The sequence below is a fragment of the Rhinolophus sinicus genome, linkage group LG04 (assembly GCF_036562045.2).
Source record: "Rhinolophus sinicus isolate RSC01 linkage group LG04, ASM3656204v1, whole genome shotgun sequence".
Lineage (NCBI taxonomy): Eukaryota > Metazoa > Chordata > Mammalia > Chiroptera > Rhinolophidae > Rhinolophus > Rhinolophus sinicus.
In genome coordinates this window covers 60,136,686-60,159,652 of record NC_133754.1, presented here as the reverse complement: position 1 = coordinate 60,159,652, position 22,967 = coordinate 60,136,686, and the positions used below count along the sequence as shown (strand labels likewise).

General features: G+C 36.6%; 1 protein-coding gene across 1 annotated transcript in view; it reads left to right on the top strand.

Annotated features, from left to right (window-relative positions):
* ADAM9 (ADAM metallopeptidase domain 9) overlaps positions 1-22,967 on the top strand; it is a 98,088-nt gene that overhangs the window by 47,861 nt on the left and 27,260 nt on the right. Inside the window, exons 13-16 of the mRNA XM_019748146.2 lie at positions 3,617-3,709; positions 4,649-4,844; positions 12,748-12,853; positions 17,317-17,500. Coding sequence (XP_019603705.2) covers positions 3,617-3,709; positions 4,649-4,844; positions 12,748-12,853; positions 17,317-17,500 — 579 coding nt within the window. The remainder of the gene's footprint in view (positions 1-3,616; positions 3,710-4,648; positions 4,845-12,747; positions 12,854-17,316; positions 17,501-22,967) is intronic.

Here is a 22,967-nt window from a genome sequence, read left to right as displayed (position 1 = left end):
CCAAGCAGAGTTCAGGCACCTATAGGAAAGAAAGAAGCCTTATTGAAGTTTGGTCAAGACAAAACAAAGGATAAATAGGCATTTATGAAGTCTTGGTCAACAATAAACTGCACATGTTTAAAACATACAAGTTAGTAAATTTTGACGCATGTATACATAAGTGAAACTATTGCCACAATCAAGATAATGAACATATCATCATCCCCAAAAGTTCTTCGTGACCCTTGCCAGTCCCTTCTTCCCACCCCTTTTTGTTCCCCCATTCTCCTCAGGCAATTACTGATCTGCTTTCTGTCATTACACATTAGTTGTGCATTTCCTAGAATTTTAACTTTTTTTTTTCTGTCTAGTTCATCACTCAGCATAATTTTGAGATTCATTCACATTGTTATTGTGTCAGTAGTTCATTCATTTTTATTGTTGTTTATCATTGAGTAGTATGAATATACTACAGTTTGTTTATTCATCTATTGGTGTATATTTGGGCAGTTTGCAGTTTTTGGCTATTACACATAAAGCTCCTTGAACATTCACATGTAATATGGACTTACGTTTTCATTTCTCTTGGGTAAATATCTTGTAGTGAAATGACTGGGTCTTATGGTAGGTGTATATTTAAATTTTCAAGAAACTTTCAAACTGTTTTCCAAAGTGGTTGTACCATTTTACATTCCCACTATTAGTGTATGAGAGTTGTAGGTCCTTGACACCACTTCATATGGTCAGTCATTTCAGTTTTCGCTGTGCCGTTAGGTGTGAAGTGATGCCTCACTGAGATTTTAATTTGCAGTTTCCTAATGACTAGTGATTTTGAGCATGTTTTCATGTGCTTACTTGTTATCTGCATATCTTTTTTTGGTGAATGTCTGTTAAACTATTCCCCTCTAAAAAAGTTTTCTTTTTTTTTAAAAAATTGAACTTTGATAGTACTTCTATACTGTACACAAGTTCTTTATCAGATATATAATTTGGAAATATATTGTCCCAGTCTGTAGCTTGTCTTTTAATCTTTTAACTACCTTAACAGTTATCTTTTGAAGAATAGAAGTTTTACATTTTGATGAAGCCCATTTTATCAATTTGTGGTTTTATGGGTATCATATCTAAAAAATATTTGCCTAATCCAAGGTTGCAAAGGTTTTCTCCTAGAAGCTTTATAGTCTGTAATACATTTTGACTTAATTTTTTTGTATGTGAAAGGTATAGATTAGAGTTCATTTATTTTTAAATTTTATTATGAAATAATTATAAACTGGAAGTTGTGAAAATAGTGCAAAGTCCCATGTATTTTGTACCCAGTTTCCCCCAAAGGTGACATCTTATATAGCTGTAGTACAATATAAAGACCAGGATATTGGCATTGATACATTAACTAGATAATAGCCTTTATTCAGTTTTTACCATTTTAACCTGCATTCGTGTGTGTGTGTCTGTGTGTGTGTATAGATTTATGTAGTTTGTCCCAGATACAGATTTGTGTAGCCATCACTTCAGTTAAAGTTCAGAACTATTCCATCACCACAGAAGATCTCCCTCCTGCTACCTCTTTGTATTCATGCCCACCCCAACTCTAGCTCTTATTCCTGCCCCTTGCTGTTTCTAGTTTGTTCTCCATCTTTGTGTTGCCCTTTCAATCATGTTATTAGGTTGGTGCAAAAGTAATTGTGGTTTAAAAGGTTGAAAATATTATAATTGCAAAAACCACAATTACTTTTGTACCAACCTAATACATAAATTGAATTATATGATATGATCTTTTAGGCTTTTTTCACTAAGCATAATGCCTTTGAGGTCTCTCTAGGTTGTTGCATGTATTATTGTTTTGTTCCTTTTTATTGCTAATCATAGTCCATTGTATGGATGTTACTACACAGTAGGAATGAAATTTATGCTGGTTTTTTCACCAGCCCAGAAGTTCTTGTCAGGAGTTTGTTTAGCCATTCACCCATTAAAGGACATTTGGATTGTTTCTAACATTTTGTTATTATGAATTATATGAATTGTTTCTCACTGTTTATCATCAAAGAATTAAAGAAAAATATGGTCAATGGGTAAACAAAGACAGCAGAGAAATGTAAACTGTACTAAAGAACCAAATGGAAACTTATTGAACTAAAATGTGCAATAAATGAAAGATACACTGGGTAGAATTCATACACTAAGATGGCAGAGAAAAGAGTCGGTGAACATGAGGCAGAACCAAAGAAATAATCCAATGCAAAGAATAAATAGGAAAGATGAAAGAAAATGAACAGAACTTCAGCGACGTGCAGGCACTATCAAATGAGTCTAATGTCACTGTAAGTGAAATCCTAGGAGGAGAACGAGAATGAGAGGAGAAAACTATTTAAAGAAATAATAGCTGAAAATTTCCCTAATTTGAGGAAAAACATTAAGGTGTAACTCCAAACACTAAGTGAACCCAAATTAGAAATCATTACAGAGACAATTCACCTAGATACGTTGTAATCAAAGTGCTGAGATAAACAGAAAATAATGAAAGAAGCCAGAAGACAATGGGAAACAAACACATGAATGGAAGCCGATTTCTTCCCTGAAACAATATAGGCCAGAATATAGTAGAACAGCTAATTTACTGGGTTGACAGTTTTTTAGGAAAAAACAAACAAACTGTCAACCCAGAATTATATATACTTAGGAAAAATATTCTTCAAAAATTAAAGAAAACTTATTTCCCCTGCCCTTTCTTTCCTTCTCCTTTCCCTGATTTTCTTCTCTTCCCTTCTCCCCTTTCCTCCCTTTCCCAAACAGTTCAGACCTGAAGACATCAATTGGAACATAAAAGAGTAGATGTCTTTGTGGGTGGGAGATTGTGGGGTGCGGAGCCATGGTGGCTCAAAGTGGGATGAGAAAAGGCAAGCAAGATTACATGTTCACATAGGGAGAAGACCCACTCTACAGAGAAGTCAGACCCTGATCATGAAGAGAAATACACTCGTGGATGCTTAATTTCCAGTGATTATTAAATACACTGTTATGGACTGAATGTTTGTGTGACCACCCCAAATTCATATGTTAAAGCCCCAACCCCCAGTGTGGCTGTATTTTCATATGGGGAATCTAGGGAAGTAATTAAGATTACATGAGGTCATAGGGGTAGGGCCCTGATCTGATAGGATTGGTGTCCTTATAAGACGAGACACTATGGAGCTTACTCGCTCTCTCTCTCTTTGAACACACACACTGAGGAAAGGTCATATGGGAATACAGCAAGAAGAGAGCTGTCTGCAATCCAGGAAGAGAGTCCTCACCAAAAACTGTATTGGCTGGGAGTTTGATCTTAGACCTGTGGCCAGAACTGTGACATAGTCAATTTCTTTCGTTTAATTAACCAGTCTCTGGTATCTTGTTCTGGAAGTACCAGCAGGCTAAGACACGTGCTCTGTGATTTCAGTCCTTTGATACATGTCGAAACCTAAAATAGTTATAATTAAAGAGTCACTGACAAATCCAGAGGGATAGTGCTTGTTTCCAGAGATTAACTGCTATAGCCAGGTTAGAAAGAAATAGATTTTAGGCCTAAGATAATAATTTTATTAATGAATATTGATGACAAAAACTTATTTCTTTATTGACAGTCATTTTCTCTTCATAGGAATGTGAATTGGACCCTTGTTGTGAAGGAAGTACTTGTAAGCTTAAATCATCTGCTGAATGTGCATATGGTGACTGTTGTAAAGACTGTTTGGTAAGAAATTCCTTCCTATTTGGGGAAAAAAAAAAAAATGTGTATATCAAGATTTGTTTTCTCCGTTCTATTAAGAGAACACTGTTTTTATTACATAATTACATGAAAAATTTTATGCCACTCGTTTGAAATTTTGTACCACATTCTTTTACAACAGATGTTCTAATGAGATTCGTTCCTAAGTAGAAACAATTTTTTTCTGATTTTAAAAGTAATTTATGTTTTTTATTAAAAATTCAACAATACCAAAATATAGAAAGCTGACACTGAAAGACTATCATTTTAACCCTCCTTAGGTAGCCATTGTTGATAACATGTTATTATACATATAATTTAGTTGCTTTTTCCTATACAAGTGTGTGTGTGTAAGCAGATATACATATTTTTCCTATCTTTTTTTTCAATACGGTATTATGGGCTTTTTTCTATTCATGTAGTTTGACATGGTTGTATAGTTAGTACTCCTTTGTGTGGCTAAACTGTAATTACCATACCTAGTCAACTAATGATGGACATTTAGATTGCTTCCAGTTTTTGTTTATAAGTAGTATTCTTGGGGGCAGAGTATGTATATTAAAATATTTGACACATATTTTATATACTTTGCACAAATGTGCTAGTCTGAATCCACCAGTGTAATCACAAGCTTGTTGTTAACAAGTGTTATAATCCTGGTTAGTTTGATAGGTTTAGAGTGCTTTTATATCTTTGTTTAATTTGCATTTATGTTGGTTATCAATGAGGTTATGTTTTTTCATTTTCTGTATTTCATGACTTTTATGAATCGTCTGTTATTGGCCTCTGTTCATTTTTCCACTGGGTTATTTAATCTTTTGTTGTTGTTAGAACTTTTATAGATATAAATGTTGTGGTTTCACATTTGATTAGTTGGTGGAATTGTCCTGATATTTCGGTTTCATTTGAATCTTATTACCCTAGTTTCTTCCAGGAGGTACTTTATGCCGAGGAAAAACTAATGAATGTGATGTTCCAGAATATTGTAATGGTTCTTCTCAGTTCTGTCAGCCTGATGTTTTTATTCAGAATGGATATCCTTGCCAGAATAACAAAGCCTATTGTTACAATGGCATGTGCCAATATTATGATGCTCAGTGTCAAGTCATCTTTGGCTCAAGTAAGATATTTTATTTATAATTGATTGCATTTATTTATTTATGCTTGAAATTTTGTTAAAAATGGAAATAAAACATTACTGCTAAAATTGAAGTTTCCTAGTTTCCTCTTTCCTGTCATATCTTCTTCCTTTTCTATAGGTGGTCATGATCATGAATTTCATGTGTCCAGATTGAGTCAGTGATTTTTGTTTTTACTCCCTCTATTTATCATCTCTCTATTCTATGTATATAAACAAGATATGAATATGTATAACCTATATACAGAGGGTGCCAAAAAATGTATACACATTTTAAGAAAGGAAAAAACTGTATTAAAATTGTAATACAATGAATGATGCTAGCATTCATTTGATTAACACCATCTTTTGAGTGAATGCATACTACATATTGCTACCGTAATTCAATTAAACTTCAAAAAGTAATACATAGGTAACATCTCTTAAAATGTGTACATTTTTTGGCACCCCCAGTATAAACGATCATATTTTAGTTTTAATAAATTCGTATAAATAGTATGGGGATATACATGGGAATCTGCTCTTTTCGTTTTTCACTCAAAGTGTTTTTGAGATCCATCCATCTGTATTGATATATTTAGATATAGTGTGTTAGAGTATTCTATTATATTAACGGAATCTGTTCTCTTACCGATAGATATTTAGGATGTTTAAAAATTTTTTTGTCTCTTTTTAAAGTTTTCATTTTTATCAAAGTTATATTTATACATAAAGATCCAAATTTATTTACAATGTTTTATGAAAAAATAAAATGTACTTTCACCTAATATCCCCATCCCTTGAGGCAACCACTTTTACGTTTCCTAGGTGATTATTTCTTTTTACTTGTTCTGTGTCTTTAGAAAATGCCTTGGTAATTCTACTTTTTGATTTTTTTTTCCATACTAGACATTAACTACTAATTTCTCACTATGGAAGATGAGAATTTAGTTTCTTCTCTTCTCTCAACCTTCGTCAACTCTCATCATACTCATGCTCATTTTCCATTCTCTAGCCTTTTAATATTGGAATAATTGTAATTTTAATTACAGCAGTGAGGACTGTTGTGATACTCTGATTTATAATGAGAAATACATATTTGGTCTTTGTGCACTTCCTGGCAGGGGCTCCTAAAACTTGGAATTTCCTAAGTGAGAAGAGACATAAAGTGTCTTTTGTTATGTCAATGAAGTGACTTTAGGAAAGCACCTGCTTAACCTGAGGATGGGATTTGGTTGCCCAAGGAACCAACCATGTGATTAGAGGTTGGAATTTTCAGTTCCCGGGGGGGCCCCCCCAATGGCCAATGATTGAATCTATGTCCTGAAGCTCCATAAAATCCCCATAGGGTTTGGAGCTTCTGCCTTGGTGAACATGTGGGTAATGCTGGGAGAGTGTTGTACTTCGAGAGGACTTGGAAGCTCTGTGCCCTTTCCCCATACCTTGCGCTATGCATCTCTTCCATATGGCTACTCCTGAGTTAATACTGTTTTATAATAAACTAGTAATCTCGTAAGTAAAATGATTATCTGAGTTTTGTGAGCCTCTCTAGCAAATTAATCCAAGGAAGGGGTTTTGAGAACCTCTGATCTAGAGCCTGTTTGTGAAAAGCACAAATGACAACCTGGACTTGCAATTGGCGCCCTAAGTGGCAGAGCAGTGGGGAGGGCAGTCTTGTGGTGTGACTGAGCCCCTCAACCTGTAAGATCTGACACTATCTCCAGGAAGATGGTGTGTCAGAACGGAGTCGAATTGTCAGACACTCATCTGATGTCAGGGAATTACTTGGTGGTGTGGAACTGAGTATTGTATAACAGTCATGTTAATGCTATGCACAGCTGAGCGATGGCAGTAAGACAATTGCTTGCTTTCTTTAGAGTTAATAATTCATATTTTTTTCTCTCCCTCTTTGGGTTTGGCTGTTTTTCTATGTTCTTACCACTAATTGAGTTGCAAATTGTTCACCAGTGGCCTGGGGTCTTTCCTTGGGGTGATTAAAGGGCATCGGTATTTTGCTAATTTCAATCTGTTTGAAGACGTCTGACTAGGGAGTTGATTCTCTTTAGTTTTGATTAGTTGTCCTCTGTATTCAGAGAAATGGAATCAATAGGAGTGTGTGTGTGTATATGTATATATATCTATATATCTATGTATATCTATATATTTATATATCTACAGGTGTATCTATCTATCTATCTACCTACCTACTCGTACATATGATTTAGTATAAGGAATTGGCTCACACAATCCTGGAGACTGGTACATCCCAGATCTTCAGGGTAAGTCAGTAAGCTGTAAAGTAAAGTCAGTTGAGTCAATGGTATAGTTCCAGTTCAAAGCCTGGCAGGCCTGAGACCCAGGAAAACTGAATGATTCAGTTCAAGTCTGAAAGCAGAAAAAAAGCCAGTGTCTCAGTCTGAAGGCCCTTAGGAAGAATTCCTTCTTACTTAGGGAGAGTCAGCTTTTTTGTTCTACGTAGGCTTTCAAGTGGTTGGATAAGGCCCACAAACATGAGGGAGGGTGATCTGCTTTACTTGTTGTACCAATTTAAATATTAATCTCATTCTAAAAACACTATTATGGAATAACATAGAATAATATTTGACCAAATATCTGGGCACCCTGTGGCCCAGTCAAGTACATATATAAAATTATCAATCACAAGCTCACCCCTTGTCAACTTGGCACGCATATGCATCTCCTTACACCAAACATAATCTCCAAAAAGAGAAAGAAACAAGGTCATACTTCCACTTAACGTGATACAACTATCCTGTGTATAACCAGAAATGCACTAAACCCTCCTTAGAGAAAAAGTCCTTGAGTGATGTTTAATCTTCTTCTTGATAACCCCTAACTTAAACAGTAAGATGTAAAATTAGCAATGCTTATACTATCATATAAACTAGGTACATCTTATATTACACAATAAGGACATAAGAGCAAAAAAACCACAAAGATATTATATATATGTTCACAAATATAACCAAAAAAGATACTTATGGCAATTAAAGTCCTCATTTCTGTTACTGGTCATGTAGTCACAGCTGGTATTTTCAATAACTTTCTTCATTATCGAGTCCATACATCCTTTGCTTTCAGCAAGCATCCCCCTGGTCATGGTCCTTTACCTGGTGGGGTGACCCAAACTTTCATTCCTGGAGGCTCTGCAAGCTGCTAGCCAAACTCATGATATTCTCTGGGCCAACACTGACCCAGGTCAATATCCAAGTTAGTCAAGGAGGAGGAAGAGCTGACCCCGTAAGGGCTCAGGTTACTCCTAGTGGAATCCATGGGAGACCAGAGGTCAGTTTCCATGAGCGCATTAGGGTAGTGAATGAACGCAAACCCTGTCTGAATTGGGTTATTGCAGTTTCCCATTGACCTTAATCACAGGGCATGGTAATACTAAGAAAACATCTTAAGGGATCTTTTGTAGTGGATGTCATCTTTCTTACCTCCATTGTGGAATAGTAATCCAATTTCCCCCTGGTAATCAGGATCAGTCACCCCAGCCAGCATAGTTAACTCCCTTCTGTTCCTGTTCATTTAGAGGCATGAAGAGTCTAAAGTGGCTGGATGGCAGTCGTAACTTCCAAATCAGTGAAATCATTCTTGTGTCTCCTGTTGGAAGCTTCCCTCCCTTTGGAACTAGGACAGCAGAGCATAAGGTCGTGGGAACAGGAAGCAAAAATCTTGCTAGCGGGTCACTAGGAGAAATAGGAAGTGGTGCCACTCCCACTTCTACACCTTGATTCCTGGTCCCATGATTACTGGCTACGTCAGGAACAGCACCATGTACCAGATGCTGATTCAGAGCCTACACAGCCTTCTGGAGAACCTTGCCCCTTCCTGCAACCTCTTGCCACTAGCTGGCACTGTAACTGAGTCTTCAAAAGGCTTTCCCACCATTCCATAAAACCAGCCATAGCAGGATGGTGGGGAATGTGGTAAGACTAGTGAATTCCATGATCATGGGCCCATTGCTATACTGAATTTGTTGTGAAGTGAGTTCTTTGATGAGAAGCAAATCTGTGTGCAATACCGTGATGGTGGATAAGACATTTTGTCAATCCATGGATGGTTGTTTTGGCAGAAGCATTGCAAGCAGGGAAGGCAATTCTTATTTAGAGTGTCTGTTCCAGTAAGAACAAAACTGCTCCTACCATGATAGAAGGGGTTCAATCTAATAAACCTGTCACGAGGAGCCATATTGGGCACTCAGTGTTGGTCTCTGCTGCGGGCGTTTGGGCATTCAGCAGCAGCCACAACCAGGTTGCTTTGGTGAGTGGAAGTCCGTGTTGCTGAGGACATGCATGACCTCCATCCTTGGCACCATGGCCCCTTGCTTATGACCTCACTGGGCTGTGACAGTGATGACTAGGGAAGGAGGTGACTGGTATCCACAGAACGGATGGGATAATCATCCTAATCCACTTTACTATATAAAGTCCTTGCCTGCGAGGTTACCTTATGGTGAGCGGTCACATGGGATACAAATATCTTCATGTGTTTTGCCCATAAAGAGATATCTTGTGATATCTTGGAGAAGGGAAAGACGATTAAGGTCCCTGCAAACTAAATTGTAACACAGGGCTGGAAAGTTGCCTTACCCCTGAGAGAAGACATCAAAGGTGTATTGCTGGCCCTCTAGTTGTTAACAAACTGCTTCTGGTGGTCCTTATTGACCAATATGGAGAAAAAAGCATTTGCCAGTTCAATAGCTGCATACCAGGTATCAGGAGATATGTTAATTTGCTTAAACAATGAAACCAAATTGCCACAGCAGCTGCAATGACAGTTACCACTGGCTAAGCTCCTGATAATCCACGGTCATTCTCCAAGATCCATTTGTCTTTTGCACAGGCCAAACAGACAAGTTGAATTGGAATGTGGTGGGAATTACCACCCCTGCATCTTTCATGTCCTTGATAGTGATAATGATCTCTGCAATTTTTCCGTGATTGTGGTACTACCTTTGATTTACTATTTTCATCTGTGTAGAGGGAGTTCCAGTGGCTTCCACTTGGCCTTTCCCATCATAATTGCTGTCACTGCACAGGTCAGGGAACCAAGCTGGGGATTCTGCTAGCTGCTATTATGTCTATTTCAATTATCCATTCTAGAACTGGGGAAATAACCACAGGAAGGGCTTGGGGAACCTTTGGGCCCACTGGGAGACAGATCTGAGGTAAAAGTCCTTTGGTCACCTACTTCCGGAAGTCCCTAATCTGACTGGTAGACTACAATGACATTTGGGTTCCTCAGAATTAGTGTCAATTCAGAGCCAGTGTCCAGTAGTCCCTGAAAGTTCTTACTATTTCCTTTCCATAATGCAGTTACCCAACGTAAAAGGCCATACATCCTGTTGGGGAAGGAGGTGAGAAAAATTAACTATACATTTTTGGCAGTGTATTAGGGTCCTCTACTTCATTTAAGGAGTTCTGGGTCTATAATATGACTCAAGTCTGGGAATTGATTGAAGGGTTATGACTCAATTTTTTTGATTCAAGTTAGACTTTTGTTCACTTGACATAGAACTTTTCTGCTTATACAGATATAGTAAGACTCTGCAGGCTTCCTATCTTTTCACATCTAGGAACGCCATGATCAACTAACCAGTGCCATAGGCCTGTGCAAGTCAGACTTGGCTTTGTTCTCCATTAGGGTAAACATGGCCACCTTGCCTTTGCAGCTGAGTGCCTTCGCACTTACTTGGTCCCTGCCACTGGGGATCCAGTTATTCCCGTTGCATTTAGGTTTCCCAATTTAGTTACCTTAGTTCTCAATGTAAAGTGGCTTACAGAGAAGAGCAATCACGGAGCTATTTAGGTATACTGGGGCTTCCCTCACAAAGTTATTTCTCATCATGATGAAAAGTGTGTCTTCTGGACCCTCCCAGAGTGAGTGAGTAGGTCTGAAATGGCAGACCCACTCTAGCATTAAAACATTAACAATCTCTGTGAGTTCATGGATCTCTTTTTTATATTAAACCAAGGCAGGTCCAGCATTTCCATCTTGCTCACCGTGAGCTGCTCGTTGGTCCATGTTTCAGCACACCAGCCACACACACTGTTACAGCCCTGTCTAACTCCCCTTGGTACAACATTAAATGCAAAATCTCTGCTCATATCAATACATTTGACATGATTCAACTTGATATTTCTTCTACCATTATCCCACACCTTTAATATCCATTCTCCCATGTGTTCTCTAGGTTTTCTGTGTATAAATTTGAAAATACAAGTGGTTCTATTGGTGTGCAGCACACCTTCTCATGGGCCACACTTATAGGTCTAATGCAAAGAGGGGTGGTAGCGGTGAGTACTGAGGCCGCTCAGCATTGTCTTGCATGGTAACTTCCTCAGGGATGCCACTATAATTTCCTCAGGCAATGCAGGCTTAATCCCTTTAGATGGGAGTGGAGAGGCTGCTTCCTCTGACAAAGAAGATGCATCATAATTTAGGGGCTCAGTGTCCCCACCTTCATCAGGGTCTTCCCATACATCCCCATTCCAACTTTTTAGGATCTCATTCATTCATAATCAATGCCCTCACCTTAACAATTCTCATACTATGAGGCTGGGAGTTTATCTTGGGTTGTAATTCAGCTACTTGGAGAATGATTCTGGGTTTGATTTTTAGCAATCTCAGCCCTGTTATTAACAGGAGATAGAGGTCTTTTCAGGTCACACATGGAAGCTTTCAGGTTACTGATGCAGTGATTGAGCTGCATACCTCACATACTTCAGCTCAGCCTTTTTCCTCACTATCTTGTCTAGTATTATCAGGAGCAATCAGCCAATCTCATTACACTCATTAGTTTGACAAAAAAGCTGGATTTATTTCTTCGAAGCTAGAGTTGTTGATTTTGGCCAGACTTCTGTTGTCTTTAATCTCTGTTGTACTCCTTACCTTATGGTGGGTAAGAAAGGCAGGAGGAGAGAAGACTAAGACTTAAATGGCACTAATTTATGTTAGTCAGGCTATGGGATAGAGTGGTAGATACCTGTCAACTTCTGATATATTTTGCAGGAATAGTCAGGTTATTCCAGACTGAAAAAGTGGTTACAGATAGGCATTTTAATGAAGTAAATACTATTATTTACCAAAGAGAGGCCTGCAAAAAAGTCTAGGACTAAAGGAACCACAGTTACTTTTTTTCTTTGAAGACTATCTGAAATGTTCATTTTTCGTATTACTTGATCCTCTGTATCTTTTTGCTCTAAGTCCTTTCACCCCATATCCACTTTCTTTTAAATTAAACAACAGGATATCAGATATGTAAGATTGGGAAGTGAATTTCCTATATTAAATAGAAAGCACAGGCATTTTGGCTTAAAAATATTTCCAAATAAAGTATTTTTAGGAATGTATAATTAAGTAGAAAAAAGTGAACAGTAAGTAATACCTGTATAAAATAGAAGAAAGCAAGAATGGATTGATACTTTATCAGCTATCATGGCTGTTTGTCAGTCTATCTAATTAGTAAGAATACCTAAATTAAGCATTCATACATGATAAATAAAAAACCAAATAATAGTAGCTGGCAATGTTTTCACCAACCCTTCCTGGCCTGACCTAACGAGAGGTGCAGTAGATACGTGTTTGAGAGCAGTGACAGTGACTATTGGTTTTAATTTATAGTTTCATCTTGATTAATGACATTTCTATGAGTGTTTGAGTGTAGGCTAACTTTTAAGTACAATCTAAGCTTCATTTTTGCAGTTGGTTCTTAAGTATAAAATGTAGAACAAAAATGTTTTATTTATAAGGCCTGAAACTTTTTCAGAGGTGTTGAGATAGTTCATCTGGGTATATGGACTGTCATAGGGACTGCTTTTATTTCTGAATTAAATTGCTGTAATTTTTTTTTTTTTTTTTTTTTTGATTTTTGATGTTACAGAAGCCAAGGCTGCTCCAAGAGATTGTTTCATTGATGTGAATTCTAAAGGTGACAGATTTGGCAATTGTGGTTTCTCTGGCAATGAATACAAGAAGTGTGCCGCTGGGTAAGTGCTGGTGAGGTTATAAAGGAATATGAAAGATTGTACGATGTCATCTCTAGTATCTTTTATAACTCCTTGTGATTGCTGACTTTCCCTTAAATAATTTTCAGTTACAGTTTTGCAACAAAAGTCTTCAGAGAGACTGAATAGAACAGTAAAATAAGTCATCCCCAAATAAACACTCTATCGCTTTTTCCTTCCTCTCATTAAAACATTATGCTGTTAAATCCATAAAGGTATAGAATTATTTCTGGACTTCATTAATTTCTTCTAGCTCTATATAATTAAAAGAGACAAATTAAAACTTTTTTCTGAAACATTTGCTTGTACAAAATTAATAATATTAAAAATTATAAATGAGAAGAAAGTCATTCATAATCTCAATCCATATATATTTACTAATTTCAGTGTCTTTTTAAAATTTCTGTGCACTATACATTCACACACTGTCATCCTACATAATTGGAATAATTCTATAATGCTGTGCATCTCTTCTTCCCACTCCACCTTCTACTCTACCAGTTAAGCTAAGCAACAATGCTTACTAAGTATTATTGTGAAACAGTGCTTACTAAGAAATAACAATAATGACCTCCGTGTCGCTAAATCCAACAGACATTTTTAGGTCTTCATGATACTTGTCCTCTTAGTAGCGTTCAACTATGTTGACCATTTTCTCCTTGAAGAAACCTCTTTCCTTAGCTTTTCTATAGAATGTTCTTGTAGTATTTTTTTTTTGTGTGTGTTTCTGGATGCTCCTTTAATGTGTTTACTTGTAGGTTCATCTCTCGCTATCCAGCCACTGAGTGCTTCAGTTATACTGGCCTACCTGTGGCCCTTCTGCCACAGGGCCTAGGCACATGCTGTTCCTTCTGCCTGGCCCGCTCTTCTCTCTCCTCCAGATCTCAGTTCAAGTATGACTTCTCTGAGGAAGACTTCCTCAGATACCTCAGATATTGATGTTCTCAATACCTTTCTTGAGGCTATATAGAACAGAGTAGATCGAGGGAAGTTAAAAAACAACAACAACAAGAAAGTATTTCAAAAGGGGATATGAACATAACTGTTCTGACTATCTTGTATAGTTTCAAAAGTAGTTGTAGATGTAAGTTCTCTTGCATTTATATAGCACTGTTTTTCTGGGGAAGTCAAACTATTATTCTTATAAGTTTTTAGTATATTCAAATTCCATGAGAATATTTTATATCCAAACCACTGCCTTAGTAAGAACAATTATTTGATAATTATATTGCCTTAGAATAAGATAGATAATTTAATGTGTAATTTTCCAGATAAAAGGAAGACCAGATATAAAACCAGTTCTAGGCATAGTATTGTCATAATTCTTTTATGGTGTTTAGAAGAGACCAAGGAGGAGTCTGTCCTACAGTTTGGGGAGACTAAACCCATGTTGACTAACATAATTAGTCTAAATCAAAGTGAGAAAAGTAGCAAGTTGAAGGTTGAAGGAAAAATGAACTGGTTAAAAAGTTGTATGCTTCTTTTTCATTGAATATTTTTATGTTGTGTTTCCCTTATTCATAATATTTCTAATGTACATTGTGATTTCTCCTTTGATTCATAGGTTATTCAAAGTGTATTGCTAATTTTCAAATATATGGGAACATTCTGGCTGTCTGTTTGTTATTGATTTCTAGTTTAATTCCATTGAGAATATGCTGTGTATGGTTTAAGTTCTTTGCAATTTATTGAGATAGAAATTGTTGCCCAGCATACAGTCTATTTTGGTGAATGTTCCACGTGCAATTGAGAAAAAGTGTAGTCTGCAGTTGTTAGATGTGTCAATTTAATTAATGGTCTTATTCAAATTTCCTATGTCTTTTGGGTGTGTGTGTGTGTGTGTTTTATCTGTTTGTCCTTCAATGTCTAAGAGAGGTGTGTTAAAATCTTCAGCTGTGATTATGAAGTTTTTATTTTGCCTTTTAGTTCTATACAGTTTTGCTGTATATGTTTTGAATTTGTGTTCTTAGGTGCATATGTTATTAGGTGCATGTACATTTAGGAATGTTATGTCTTCCTGATGAATGGACAATTTTATTATTATCAAATTTTCTTCTTTATCTTTGGGATATTTTTTGTAGTGTCTTTCACAGTATCATTTCCTAATGACTAGTTGGTTATCACCCTTCATCACTAAACTGTAAAGTCCAATAACACATTCAACTATTTGTTGAATGAATGAAGGGACAGATGTTATAGATAATGGGTGGAAAAATCAGTATAACTGATTGAATGAACTGAGATAAAACATTGGGATAAGTGGATTATGCTGACTTGGAGAGAATTTGCTAGACATTCCTTATCCTTGTCTTTAACCTGGTTTTGTTTCCATAATTTTATGAATATCCTGATGAAAATATAGAAACTACACTTATGAAACTTACAAATTACTGTGTAGCTGATTTGGAAACATTTTATAATTGTTTTATAAGAATATCTAATAAGGATAATGTAATATAGTCATTAGGAATACACATTTGAAGTTACACTCTCTGAGTTTGAATGCTCTTGTAACCACTTAAGATCTCTGAGACTTTGGGCAAGTGGCTTCAGTTGTGTACCTCATTTTTCTCTTCTGTAAAATGGAGATAATAGTGACACCTATTTCCAAGTGTCGTTTCGAAGACTGAATGAGTTGATGGATGTTAGTATTAAGAAGAGTTCATTGTAGGACTCATCCTCATCATCACTGTCCTCATCACTATCTTTACAATCATCCTCATCACAGAAAATGTCTAAAATCTAGAAAAGTGTAAGGAAAGTGATCACATATGGCCCTACCATCCAGAGATACTTTGTTAAATTTGTGTTGTATTTCTTTCTCATGTGTATATACATTTATAAACGTATATGTGCATCATATGTATGGATATACACACAAATACATATGTGTACTCAGAAACTCCCATATACATATACGAATTGCATAGTATAATTTATATTGTTTTATAAATCATGTATTCATTTCCACTATATGATATTTGGTGGACTCCAACAGATGTTAACTGAGATCTGCTTTATGCTATGCTTTGTTTTAGAGGTTTTCATATCTTATTTCAACCAAATATGTGAGACAGGCATTGTTATTTATCTCTTGTTTTTCAGATGAAGAAACTAAAACTTAGGAAGTTTAATTAAGCACTTTACTCAGGTTACCTAGTGAATAAATGGCGACATAAGAATAAATGCACATTTGGGACAAAATGACTAAGTCTTGAGTACAGGATAGAAGGAACAGGAGACTTAATAGTAGCTTATACAAAAAGTAAATGGAGGTTTTTAACTAATGATAAGTTCAAGGGCATCAATAATGTGCTGTAGTTACATATTGATGTAACTTACCATAAAAGTTTCTATAATCTTGGGCTTAATAGAAGTACAGTATCTAGAATAAAGGAAATGTAGCTCTGCTGTGTTCTTTGCTTGTCAGGCTATAACCAAAATTTCATGCTCCACTTTGAGCACTATGCTTCAAGAGGCAATGAAACAATCTGGATCATATTTAGAGGGGAGTTTCCTTGTTGCATGAGAAATGATTGTAGGGTATAGCTCTGGTGAAGTATTTAGGAACTACATGATAATTGTCCTAAAATAGCTGTCATGTGCAAGAAAGAAAAGATGTTACTTGTGTGGTTTCATGTGGAAGATGTGGGACCAATGAGGAAAAGTTATAGGGAGATAGGTTTTTAACTCAAGAAGTAAAAGAATATTATGCTAGCTAGAAGGGGAATTTTTAGGAGGTGGTTGAGTTAGAGGAGTTGGAAAACAATATACTATAATAACTTGGTAGTGATATTATAGAGGAGATTGAAGGATAGGATAGGTGCTTAGATCAGAAGATAATCAAGTAATTAGGAAATTTCAATACAGCATCATAAGAGTTGGTGTTAAGTACTTACTGTGTTATGAAAGGATGTAGGAAGGGGATTTGACGGACACAGCCTTGGTGAATTGAGTTATGAATTGAGTCTTTAAGTAACTAAGAGTTAGCTAAGCCAAGAAGGTTGGAGTCCTTTCTTAGTTATTTTACATTACAGAATCGAACTTTCTGCTTACCATAATTCTGTTAGAAGACACAGTTGATTTTTGGTATAGTTCTATTATTTTCTGGGTAATAGCATTCTTAAAGTTATATTTATTAAAAAACCTTACTAGTTTGACTTTTTTGATCCCTAGACATGGTAGTGAAGAGGGATTAGGTGTGGGAAAGAAAGGAGCACCAGCACCACCCGGTTCCTTACTGATTTGCACCTTAGCATCCACTTACCCCTTTTCTTCTCTTCCCTGCCCTACTTTCATCTCTGTTGTTCTCATGTGTCTTCTTTGTTGAGACTCCCTTCAGCTAAATGGCAGTAAACTCTCTTGTCTGCATAGAAATGTATAATTTTTCTTTTGTATCTACACCGGGTGCATTTTATGTTTGCATTACTTTTCTCTCTTTATAGGAATGCTTTGTGTGGAAAGCTTCAATGTGAGAATGTACAAGAAATGCCGGTATTTGGAATTGTGCCTGCTATTATTCAGACTCCCAGTGGAGGCACCAAATGTTGGGGTGTGGATTTTCAGCTAGGATCAGATGTTCCAGATCCTGGGATGGTGAATGAAGGCACAAGATGTGATGTTGGAAAGGTAATTAAAATGTTTTTGTTTACAAAGTAAAATTTTAAGAACTTATTATACTAAGCTAAGTGGATTTCTTTTCTGATTATAAATCTATATTTATTATAGAGATTTTGGAAAATACAAAGCCTCTAAGAACAAAATTAAGAATAGCTATATTTCTATCAAGATGTCGTCATTAGAGGTCATACATTATAACCTATGGTTTCTATGTTACAGTATTCTGTGCATATTTCTCTCCCCTATCAATGTACTATAATTTATTAGCCAGTCTGCCATTATCGTGACACTTAGGTGATTTCCAGGGTTTTGGGGGTGTGTGTGTGTGTGTGTGTGTGTATACGTTCGTTTGTGTCTCTGTACTAGAAATGTCATAGTGCTTATCCTGCCCAGGATCCCTGCTATCCTGACCATAGCCATTTAGATCAGATAAGAGCCAAGAGTTAGCCAGCCCCTGACTTAATGCCAGTGGTTCCATATGAGAGGATGAGCTAGGCCAAGCTCCTTTTTTTTTTTTTTTTAATATGTAATTAAAGAAAGGTAATTAAGACTAAGGCAGAAACTGTAAGAACTCTTTGAGGGATGTCATGAATTAGGAGCAGGGCTAGAAGGATTATGGCAAGCTTCAGCCATTTACAAGAGATATAAAGGAACAGGATTGTTGAGCAAGTTGAAGAAACCACCTCAGAGGTGAATAGGGGAGGAAGAGAGAACACATTTGACTGATTTTATGACACAGGAAAAGATAGGTGGACTCTTAAGTTACCTCAATTGATACCAAGTTTTCAGTTCCAATTCTGTCCCCTACTTAGAAAAAGACCCTTATATTTTTGTGCCTGTCCTTGCCACTACATAAACTCGACTGCTTCAGTTATTATAAACAATGCTGAGGGACATGGCTTTCATGAATAAAAATTTCGGAATATCCTGATTGTCTTCTGAGGTTAAACTACTATCATGGTGTACATACTTTTAAGGTTTTAGATACAGTTTTGCCAAATTTCTCTTTAGAAAAGTTTTTACTTGTTTATCTTCTAACAGTTTCCAATAAGTGTTTTAATTCTGCATATTATAGTCAAGATTAACTTCTATTGTTTTAAAGCTTTTTATTTTACTCTTTTTTGATTATTAGTGATGTTGGTATTTTTGGTCCTATGTATTTATTCCTTCCTTTGTGAGTTTTTTTGCTGATGTTCTTTTTCTAAAAATTAGTGTGTTTTTCTTATTGATTTTATAACTTGACTGAGAATGCATCTAGCTTTCCAAGGTTATATATGATTTTAGCTATTGGCTTGGTGTAGATAGTAGTTTTCATTTAATGGAGTATCCTTTTGATTCTAACTAATATGAATAAAAAAGAACAGATTTAAAATTTTTAATAAATTTAACATTTTATAAGTAGTTTTTTCCCCTTAACCAATTGATGTGCTGGGTTACATCAATAAATTCCCTAAAATTAAATTATATTCCTGGTGCAAACACTAGTAATGTTGAATTTTTCTTTAGCTGTATTCCTGGCTTCTATGTGCTGGTGAATATACTTTTGTATTTCTGAAGCTGTATACCTAGGATTTTTTGTTGTTGTTGAATTTATGAAATTTTACTGTGTGGATTATAGTCAGTACTCAAGTCTCACAGAAACTCAGATAAGACTGAATTAAAGCATAATAGGAAATTTATTGATTCAAACTACAGAATCAAATAAAGAGATTTGGAACCCAAAAGCCCAGATAAAGGTCCTGCAATTTCTTTCCTGTATCCTTCATGTCTGTTTCTCCCTTGTTGGCTCCCCTCGCCCCCAGCTTTTTTGAGATACAATTGACATATAACATTGTGTAAGTTTAAGATACAATGGGAAGATTTGATACACATATACAACTTTGTGAAATAATTACCACGATATGGTTAGTTAGCATATTCGTCACTTCACAGAAATAGTTATTTTTTTGTGTGTTGGGAGAACTTTTAAATGTACTCCCTTAGCAACTTTCCAGTTTTTAATCCAGTATTGTTAACTATGATCATCATGGTGAGTATTAGATACTCAGAATTTACTCATCTTATAACTGGAAGTTTGTATCTCTTTGAAAAGAAAGTCAGTGGCAGCAGCACTATAACCCCTTTCTGGAACACCCCTGAAGGACAGTGTGAAAGAAAATGCTCCCAATGGATAGAATTTCGAGCAGTGCATTAGGTTATTCTCTTGGAAGTTTGCTTAGAAGGAGAAATGGCCAGACATGCTTTACATACCAGTTCATTCCTGGAGGGGACCCATCCTCTCCTTCATTTAAAGGGTTCTGGGTCTGTAATGTGGCTCAACTCTGGGAATTGGGGCTTGAGCCCCAATTGAGGGCTCAAGGGAATTGAGGGCTCGTGACTCAGTTTTTTTGACTCAGGTTTTTTTCTTGTTCACTTGACCTAAAAATTTTCTGCTTATATAGATCTAATAAGAATTTATTAGTAGGCTTTCTATCTATTTTACTTTTAGAAGGACGGTGATCAACTATCTAACACTATGGTCTATGAGAGTCAGACTATTCTTTTTTTTAAAAATTTATTGGGGTGACAATTGTTAGTAAAATTACATAGATTTCAGGTGTACAATTCTGTATTACATCATCTATAAATCCCATTGTGTGTTCACCACCCAGAGTCAGTTCTCCTTCCATCACCATATATTTGATCCCCCTTACCCTCATCTCCCACCCCCCACACCCTGTACCCTCTGGTAGAGTCAGACTATTCTAATTGTCGCTTTGACACTGCTCTCATTGGTTTGACAGTTGGGGGCTGTCACTTGGCCCCTGTTACCCTAGGATCCGAATACTCTGATTGCATTTCAGTTTTCTCTTTCAGTGACCGCAGTTCCCATTGTAAAGCCTAGTCTACAACAGAGAACAGTGATCACAGAGCTCTTCAAAGATGCTGGGGCTTCCCTCACAAATTTATTTTTCACAGTCATGGTGAAATGTGTGTCTTCTGAACCCTCTGAGTGACTGACTAGGTCTTAAATGGCAAGCCCACTCTAACATTCCAATCTCCCTAAGCCTTTCAATTGTTTCTTTTACCTTAAACCAAGACAGCTCCAAGATTTCTCACTCACTCACATGGGCTACCTTTTGGTCCATTTCCATTTCCAGCCACTTAACCAACACACTGTTACAGCTTTTTCTAAATTTCCAGCCTGCAACATTAAATGCAGAATCTCTACTTAGTAAGCCCATATCAGTAAATTTGGCCTGATCCAACTTTATATTCCTCCCACCATTATCCCACACCCTTAATATCTATTCTCATACATGTTCCCTAGTTTTATGTCTGTATAAATTAGAAAATTCAAGTAGTTCTTTTGGTCCCACTTTGTACCTCACCTTTAGAGTCCTGCTGATACTTGAGTCTAGTTATAAGTCTAGAAGCAAAGAAGTGTGGTAGGGGTAAGTCCTGAGGAGAATCAGCATTGTCTTGCCTGGCAACTTCCTCAAAGGAGGCTATTAGAATTCCCTCAGGCAATGCAGTAGTAATCCCATTTCTTAGGAGTCGAAGTATCTCTATTGAGGATTGGGAGGCTGCTTCCACTGGCAAAGAAGACTCATCAGAAATTAAGAGTCTTACTGTCACAGCTTCATCAGGGACTCTGACACATCCCCATTTCAGCTTTCAGGATCTCATTCTTTCCCAATCAGTGCCCTCACTTTAAATGTAGATATCCTGTGAAGCGAGGAGTTCGACTTGTACTGTAATCTCTCCAGTTGCAGGATGAGATTCTGGGTTTGATTTTTCAGAGATCTCAGCTCTGCTGCTACAGGAGGTAAGGGTCTCCATCAGGGCACACATAGAAGTTTCCAGGTCATGTGTGACTTAATTGAGCTGGGAATTCTGATTTCTGAGCTCATCCTTTTCTTTCCCCACTTTGTCCAACAGTATTAGGAGTAACCAGTCAATTTAATATTTGTTAGTTTGACAAAACGTTCAAAAGTATCATATACAGTTACCCAGATCTTGATTTTATAAGTGTTGATTAGGAATAACAAATGGTGATACTTTGCGTATCTCTATTGCCATGTTGCACCATGGACTATTGATACTTTCTTTACTATTGGAAATAGAGTCATTAACATCTTGAAATGTAATTAGGTAAGAGAACCAATTCCATAAACACAGGAACCAATTTAGAAAATTCATGAGATCAATAGATAGATAGATTATAAATAATTGACTCACATAATAATCATGGAGGCTGACAAGACCCAAGGTTTGCATTTGGGAAGGTGGAGATCCAGGGGAGATGATGGTGAAGCTCCAGCCTGAGTTTAAAGGCCTATGAACCAGGAGAGCTGATGACAGTTCTAGTCTGAAATCCAGCAGGCTCAAGGCCCAGGAAAAGCCGATGTTTTAGTTCAAGTCAGGAGGCAGGAAAAACCACAGTCCCAGATTGAAGACAGTTAGGCAGGTGTAGTTACCTGTTACTCGGGGGAGAGTCAGTCTTGTTGTACTATACCAGCCATCAGCTGGTTGGATAAGGCTCATCCACATTGGAGAAGCAGTCTACCTTACTCAGTTTGTTGATTTAAATGTTCAATTCACCAAAAAACATCCCCGCAGAAACATCCATAATAATGTTTGACCACATGTCTAGCACCCTGTGTCCTTTACATATGGACGCATACAAGTAATTATCACATTCAGGTATTACAAATTAATGAAGTTCAGAGTAAAAATATGACTTGGGAAAAGCATCCATAATAGATGGTGGATTGTAATATTTATCTTCCTTATCTGCAAAATCCTCTCAGAATGTAGAGGAATAAATTCCAAAGTGTTAAATATGTGAGATTTCATCAGTAGACAAAGCTGTCCACAAATTTTGAAAAACTGAAAGAGGACAGAGAGTAGTTCGATGTAGTAGTAGAACCTGCAGCTTACAGTGCAAATTGATAGGATGTGAACAAGAGACTGTACCCTAGCCTGGCAGAACCCTAAACAAATCGGTGATTTGAAAATAATGGTTATAGCTGAGAGTGAGGTGAATCATGAGACTGAAAATGGAATTACTTTTAGTCTACTAGTGGAGAAGCTAGTCTCTTCTCCTATCTGTCTGCTTGTTTTATCCTGTCAACAAAGCATCAGCAACCATTTACCTAGTCCTCTAGGTTGGAGATGAGAAGGTAAGAATTCTGATGTTATATTTGGTCATCCTATGAAATACCTGTCTCCCTAGCCTAACCCTAGTACATTGTTCCCCTTCATACATTCTGAACTATAACTGAACTATAGGTCTGTTCTTACATAAAGTTAGATAATTCTCTGAGGAAGCTGAACAACCGAGACAAAATGAGAGACAAGATAAAAGCCTGTGAGGATCAATTGAAGATTTTAAAATTCAACTAATTTAAATTTCTAATTCAGAGAAAGAAAACAGAGAAAGTGGACAGTTATGAAATTTCAGAGTTTGTGAAGAAAATTAGCATTAGATTCC